The sequence below is a fragment of the Brienomyrus brachyistius genome, chromosome 5 (genome assembly GCF_023856365.1).
Source record: "Brienomyrus brachyistius isolate T26 chromosome 5, BBRACH_0.4, whole genome shotgun sequence".
NCBI classification, from domain to species: Eukaryota; Metazoa; Chordata; class Actinopteri; order Osteoglossiformes; family Mormyridae; genus Brienomyrus; species Brienomyrus brachyistius.
The window spans coordinates 6,032,407-6,040,120 of record NC_064537.1 but is presented as its reverse complement, the minus strand read 5'-3'; the positions used below and the strand labels follow the sequence as shown (position 1 = coordinate 6,040,120).

The 7,714-nt window shown below is 43.1% G+C and overlaps 1 protein-coding gene across 1 annotated transcript; it reads right to left on the bottom strand.

Annotated features, from left to right (window-relative positions):
* Window positions 1-3,589: 3,589 nt before the first annotated feature.
* On the bottom strand, window positions 3,590-7,150 carry LOC125741966 (SCAN domain-containing protein 3-like). The gene is made up of 2 exons (XM_049013556.1): window positions 4,784-7,150; window positions 3,590-4,503 (listed from the first exon to the last, which is right to left on the bottom strand). Exon 1 carries the CDS (start codon window positions 6,461-6,463, stop codon window positions 5,186-5,188), a length of 1,278 nt encoding a protein of 425 aa, XP_048869513.1. The 5' UTR covers window positions 6,464-7,150; the 3' UTR covers window positions 3,590-4,503; window positions 4,784-5,185.
* Between the last annotated feature and the right edge of the window lie 564 nt (window positions 7,151-7,714).

The window sequence follows — 7,714 nt, the reverse complement described above, 5'->3', positions numbered from 1 at the left end:
TGTTACAGAAAAGTATCAACCCAAATCCTAGGATAACCCGTTCTATAGACCACAGGAATTATATTAAACACTTTTCAAAATTAATTTCTTTTTCTCATCATCTTAAGGCTTTTTATCCTGGCATTTACAGTAAGCTGAGTGGCTCTATACACATTGAGTCTAGGTTTTAAAAAAGTCATGATTTTAGCAAAGATTTTGTAAAACTATAAATGACACGCCCACTCAGGCAGGACCTACCGGGTGTTGCTGTGTTACAGCTGATTAACAAAAGAAACCAACTTACCCCAGCACACGTGAAGTACTGAGGCGAATGTCTTTGTGCCACACTGAGCGATTCTTTGTCTATTGTCTTCCCCGGTTCCCGCGCATGTTCTGTCTGCCTGGTGTGTTCTCCTTACCTGCTCCCCTTTCCTTCCCCAGAACCGCTCCTGACCTGACTCCCCTGCCAAGACCGGCACGTCCCGTTCCCGCTCCCCTGTGTGGTCCTGTCCCGTGCCTTCTCGTAGGACAGATTTCCTGGTTTTCGACCCCCGCTCTCCATTACCGACCATGATCTTTGCTTTTCCCTACCTGTACCACCGATCTGATCTCGCCAATAAAACGCTTGCATTCCTGGATCCGTGTCTTCCTGTCCGAGTATCCCTCACAATAAACATAGTTATTAAGTTGTCCTGTCCTGGCCGCTTGGGTGTAGCTTCATCAGAAGTGTTCAGACTCACACACCCTGTAAACTCATTACTTTAAAAAGAAATGAAAAGTCAAATGTCAGGGAGCCTCAAAACGTTTGAATCCTCAGTCATTAAAAATCATTGTCAAATGTAAGTCTTTTTATAGATAAATTATATTATACATGAACATAAATCCATCCATCCACTTTCTGTAGCCTCTTGTCCAATTCAGGGTAGCGGGGGGAGCAGAGCCTTACATCAGCATCATTTTCATTATTATAGGGCAGATTACTGATTAATAGTATCTGCTGTTATGGAGGATTTGACACACACTATATGGACGTATTGAGACAGTCGTCTTAATCACTGAATTCAGGTCTTTTCTTCAGGCTCATTGCCACAGCTGTATAACATCAAGCGCTTAGTCATACAGTCAGGTTTACAAACTTCTGGGAAGGAATGGGATGTTCTGAAGAGCTCAGTGAATTCAGGCGTGATACTGTCACAGGATGCCAACTTTGTAATAAGTCAGGCTGTGAATTTCTTCCCTGCTAGATACTCCACAGTCAGCTGTATGTGGTATTATTGCAAAGTGGAAGTGTTTAGAAAGAAGAGAAATTCAACACAAGTGGCAGATGACATAAAGTAATACAGTATAAACATGTAAAAAAAATAAATTTGTGGGTAAAATGACGGAAAGTCAATTACTAGTATTATCGTGTCTCATCTCTTATGAATCAGTTTTTGTATCACTCTCCCATTACATTCTCTCGCTGTGATTGTCGTGCACAGTAGTACACAGCTGTGTCTTCAGTCTGCAGGCTCCTCCCCTGTAAGGACACTGTGCTGCTGGAGGTGTCTCTGGAGATGGTGAATTTATTCTTAAGTGAATCCTTGAAATAAGTGTTTCCACCAGACCATATACCACAAACCCACTCCAGCTCTTTCCCCACAGGCTGTCGGATCCAGAGTGTAGCATAGCTGCTGTCAGTCAGTGAATAACCAGAGACTTTACAGGAGATGGTCAGAGACTCTCCTGGTCTCACTGTCATAGATCCTGGCTGTGAGAGTTGAACATTACAGTGAACACCTGTAATCAAGAAGAAAGCAAAGTACATATGAGTGTGAAACAGACAATATCATTAACATACATCACTGCTGGTTCTTTATTCACTCTTCTGTTGTTCTGTTGATCTTTGTTCTTTTTGAAGAAACACAGAGACTCACAGGATGCAGCTGCCAGCAGCAGCAGAGACACAGAGATCATGGTCGGTGCTGAAGATGATCTGCTGTGAGCTGCTCTTCACCGTGTTCCTTAGGAACTACTGAGGGTTTAAAGAGAGTCAACAATGTGCTGTTTAAATGAGGAGGGAGGAAGGAAACAGGGACTCATTTGCACAGGGGTGGAGTATGAAATGCCCTTTGTAGTATTAAAGGACAGGAGGAGTGATACTACAGTGCAGGTGCTGATGTTCCGGAAGATTTACAAACTACTGTAGGAGTGATACTTGTGGAATGGTTTACCAGCCTATGTTCGGGATGCCGATTCATTCTCGGCCTTTAAGACCCATTACTTCAGTTTATCTTGCCCACGACCTACCGCACCATAACTATGGCTGCTGGTGCTGCTGTACATGTCATTTTTATCTACTATGCTTGTCCGTTTATGTGTTAACACATGTTCTGACCATCCATACTCTCTGCCTTCCCACATGTCTGGGTGGAGCCCGAAGTGGGCAGCATCTGAGCTGGAGTCCTGGGTCAGTCCCATGGAGGGGTGACATCACGAATGGGTCATACCAAATATATCACCGTGGGTGCAGCCTTCAGTGCCACCTGGCACAGCCCAACGTGGAGAATGGACTCATTGATGGACTTTGTCTTCATTCTTAATCCCAGCATAAATCTCTCTTTTCACAAGCATGTCCACTCTTTTCTGTTTTCGGTAATGTTAGTTTTCCCAGGGGGGTTCGGCAGACAGTTGATCTTGGACCCCCAGAGGTTTTTTTTCTCCTTACTTGGGAGCTTTTGGTTCCTCTCCTCCATTGTCTTCTGGCTTTCTTTATTAAAAGGCGCTATATAAAATAAATTGAATACTACAGTGCAGGTGCTGATGTTCCTAAAACTATATGTCATTAAAACATTTAAAAATGTAATACGATACACCCCAAGGGAACGTGATAGGAAGAACACAGAGAGAAAATTCATTTACTTATAAACAAACAATTGTTAATGATTAAGATTAAGCTGAACAATGGGAGGAATCTCATCATTCCCACATATATGATGCAGATATGTATTAGTGGGCGGTCACTGGAACACTCCGTAGCGTCCGTCGAGTCTACATGCCTCCAAGCAGGGTGCTCAGCAGGAGCTCACAGCAGCAGCTTGATTTTGGTTTTCGATCAGACTCCCTGGGTAGAAAATGCTGTTAGCATACTAACAGCACATATAACCAGCGTGCAAAAGCCCTCAGGGTGTGGGATGAAATTATTACTTCGGGGAACAAATTTAATAAGGTCACTTTAAAGATAAAATTACATACCAGAAATATAATTCTGAGGCGAATGTCTATTATATCTCCATATGTGTTTCAAATTGTTAGATGCCTTTCAATAAACCATTTCAATAAACAACCTTGTGAATGATTTAAAAGCAGCAGCATCTATCTTCATTATTTCACCAGCATAAACCTACCAATTTTCACCTTTCATGATGCAGTATTTGGGATATGAAGGCATTGGGGGTGTGAATGTAGTATTCTGAAACAGATTGCATTTCAAAACTGGTCTCAGGTTCAAACATGCAGCTATAACATAAAATAAATACATATAAACAATACACAGCTCTGTAAAACATTAAGAGACCACTCTATATACTTTTTTAAAATCTGCATTGTTAAATTCTGGTTTAATCCTGGTTCTGCTGGCAGAAGGCTACACTGTGAGGCAGGCTGCTTCCATGCTCATGAGTTTCTAAGACTGCAGTACACAAGAACAGGGTGAAGAAGCAGGAGACACTGGGAAAAATCAAAAACCAGCCAGGTAGTGGGCAGAAGTAACCTTCTAATGCCACAGATGACCATCAACTTATCCGTCAGTGTCTAACAAATCGGAGGATGACCTCAAGTGACCTTCAAAAGGAATAGAAAACATTAAGTGTGAAGTGTACTGGTAGGACAGGCTCCTAGAACAGTGTTTCCCAACCTTTTTTGAATTGTGTACCCCCTGAGAGATTTTCTCATACCACAAGTACCCCCTTTGTCAAATGTGTTGATGATTCAATAAAAGTAGAACGTACAACTGATTATCAAATTTAAAACATTTTATTAAATCTCCATAACTTGAACATTTAATTATTGGGCATTTTATTCTTTTCAGTTTAAATTTAACATAAATATATATGTTGCCACGAAAGTGAATGATAAATCTGAAAATAAATACTAAATTTAAAAAAAAGTAAAGAAACCTCCCTTTGTTATAACAAAAGCTGAATGAGTCCCCTTTAAACAGACATTTAAACTTAGAACATCAGGAGCAAAACACTAAAATAAATAACCATATCAGTTTTACTTTGTTTTCATCATTCAACTTAGTTTAGTTTAATGAGACACCTGAGCTTGCTTATCTTTGATAAGCTCTGATAGATCTGGGGGCAGTGTGGAAACAGCTGTTACCAGGCTGTTCTCCACATCCAGTCTATTCCTCTGCTTGGTTTTGATGTGTGTCAAAGCTGAGAAGGTCACCTCACACATATAGGTAGAACCAAAAGGTAAAAGTTCAAACAGTGCATGTTTTCCCAGTTCAGGATATTCCTTCTCCACATCACACCAAAACTCAGTCAATGTCCATCCATCCATCCATTTTCCAAACCGCTTATCCTATTGGGTCGCGGGGGGTCCGGAGCCTATCCCAGAATCAATGGGCACGAGGCAGGGAACAACCCAGGATGGGGGGCCAGCCCATCGCAGGGCACACTCACACACCATCCACTCACACACACACACCTACGGGCAATTCAGCAACTCCAATTAGCCCCAGCATGTTTTTGGACTGTGGGGGGAAACCGGAGTACCCGGAGGAAACCCCACGACGACATGGGGAGAACATGCAAACCTCAGTCAATGTCTTCTCAGCAAATGCTATTTTCAGCCCACGGTCAGATGACAAATCCATGAGATGCTCCTGCAGCCTTGCATGAAGGTTGCTGCTGCTCTCACTCACAATGAATGGGTCCCTCACCCAGTCCAGTCTTTCTGAATTTTTTTCAATGTCCTGAAAATACTGGCTAAAATACATGCTGAGTTTGGACAGATGTGCTTTCACCAGTTTGACCACTGGACCCCGGGCAACATCAGTGGTGGCAAGATGGGCATCAAGTAGTGGGAAACGGCTCACATCTCCCTCATCACATTTCCTCTCCCATAGTTCGAGCTTCTTAGTGAATCCTTTCACTCTGTCATACATTTTAAGGATGTGTGACTCCTTCCCCTGAAGTGATTGGTTGAGCTCGTTAAGTTAGGTCAACACATCAACGAGATATGCAAGGCGTGCCACCCAGTTTGCATCCTCAAACACCACAGCAAGAGGATGCAGATGCTCCTTGAGGAACATAAAAACTTCATTGCGAAGCTCATAGAGTCTCAGGAGCGTTTTTCCGCGTGAAAGCCAGCGCACGTCTGTGTGGAGCAATAGCTGTTCGTGCTCTGCGCCATTCTCATGACAGAGAGTTTCAAACAGTCTATGATTCAGTGGTCGGGATTGGATGAAGTTTATCATCTTCACAGCATCATCCATAACAGCACATAAATCAGGACAAACCCTCTTACTAGCGAGTGCTTCACGATGAATAATACAGTGCATCCATTTAATGTCGTTGTTTACCTTTTTGATGTGTCCGAACAGTCCCTTCCCGCTTCCCGTCATCGCAGCCGCACCATCAGTACAGACGTGGCTGCATGTATTCCACTGCAGATCATGTTCTTTGAAAAAGCTGTCTATAACCTGGAACATTTCTCCTCCGGTTGTCTTTCCTGGCAGCTTTTTACAAAATAAAATATGCTCATTTATGTCCGACACATCTTTGTAACGAACGAAAGCCAGGAGCTGAGCATCTCCACTCACATCTGTCATTTCATCCAGCTGCAAAGCGAACTGACCGGCTTGTTTTATTTTCTTCACCACTTGTCCAATAATATTAACTGACATATTGTTGATCCGACGGGACACAGTGTTGTTCGACAGGGGGACTTTTTTTAGTGTGTCAGCTGCTTTCTTGTCAATCATAATTTCAGCCATAACACTAGCTGCAGGGAGAATGAGCTCTTCGACAATTGAGTGTGGCTTTTTTGACTTAGCCACAAGCAGGGATACGGCGTATGATGCCTCCAGTGCTTTGCTTGATACAGACGTAGCTTTCATCATTACAGTCTGACCTGACCTAAATTCCGATAACTTTCGTTTGTAAAAAGCCTCTGTTTTACCGATACTTCCCGAGTGTTTGGTGCTCTGATGTCGTTGTAAATGGGCCGGCTTCATTGCGCTATTTGCTAGGATTTCCCCGCAAAAGAAGCACTGAGGCTGTGGCAGGTCCGCAGACGTAGAAGTGAACCCGAAGAAAATATAATTGTCATTGTACTGCCTAGGTTTACGTTTGGTTTCTATTTTGCGTGTCTTGGGGTCTGCTGAACCCTCTCCTGGATCCAGAGCAACGGGACGTTTCAGCCATTTATCCATATTTGACTGTGGCTGCTTTGACCCGTCAGTGACTTTTGTCTGTCTTGTACTTTCTCTCATGCCCTCTGTCGGTAGCGGAGCGTCGTGCAGATGCACAGCCCTGCTCTAGTCTTTCCGTCATGTAGTTGTTGTTTATGTCTTTTTTTGCTCTTTTCATTGATAAAAGCTGGGTTTGTTATTCATTAAGCAACACATCCCAGATAGATTTTCTTTCTATACCAGGGCACAGCTAATGGAATGGCTGATAATATTTACCCATCATCAGGGAAATTAAATATAAAAATTTTTTCCACGTACCCCCTGTAATGTGCTCGCGTACCACTAGGGGTACGCGTACCCCCGGTTGGGAATCACTGTCCTAGAAGCAGTGGTGAAGACCCATTAAGCAAGGAAGAAGCCCTTCATCAATGAGAAGCAGGGAAGAGCCAGGCTGGAGTTTGCAAAAAAAAATGTGTATTTTACACGGGCTCATACCCCTAATCCATAAACTGAGAAATGAGTGAAACTGAAAAATTTGATGCGGTGAGGGAAAGGGGGGCCACACTCCCCTGGGAAACTGTAAGGGGTTGCTGCAGGAGGGTAGTACTCGCTGTGGGATATCAGTCACGATTCAGGATAAACATGATTCGGGGGGGGGGGGGGCTGCTAACCGTATTTCACCAGATACATGTTCTCAATCAGGAGGGGGGAGCAATTAGTTGTACCCTGGCTTATCTTATTAGAGGTCAGTTGGATGCACACTCAGACGAAGTGGGTTGGTAAGTAGGTTTGTATTTATGTATGGTTCTATAACAAATAAACAGGAAAAACAAATTACCACAGTGCTTACAATGGTTATTACCATAATACACTAACATAATGCATAATTTTACCATATCGCCTTAACAGTTGGGCTATACCCACAACAATACATTACATTAGCAGCAATTCGTATTAGAGGGAATGATTGGGCGGGAAATAAACGCAAATATTTTTCCGAGGTATACAACGGAACACTCGTCAGCGATAATTATAACAGTACGCAAGCTAGGTCACGTTAACCTAGCCGCGCAATTAAGTAAACTAAATTAGTACAGCGTCACTTATCACTCATAATCAATAAACTTAGTACTTACATTAGTCAGTGACTCTATTTACTGCCAGGAACAACTAAACTAACTACACATAAACTGCAGCTCGCCGACGTGCTGCCTATTCCTGCAGGCTCTCCCGCGCGCTCTCGTCACGCATGCGCCCACAGTCCTTTGCACTTACCGGTGTTCCTTAAAGCTACAAGAGCCTTTCTAACATGCGGTCTCTTGTTTCCAGAGC

What these genes read in the sequence shown, in the direction of transcription:
- LOC125741966 (XM_049013556.1), bottom strand. Translation starts at nt 6,463, where the DNA reads ATGAGAGAAAGTACAAGACAGACAAAAGTCACTGACGGGTCAAAGCAG.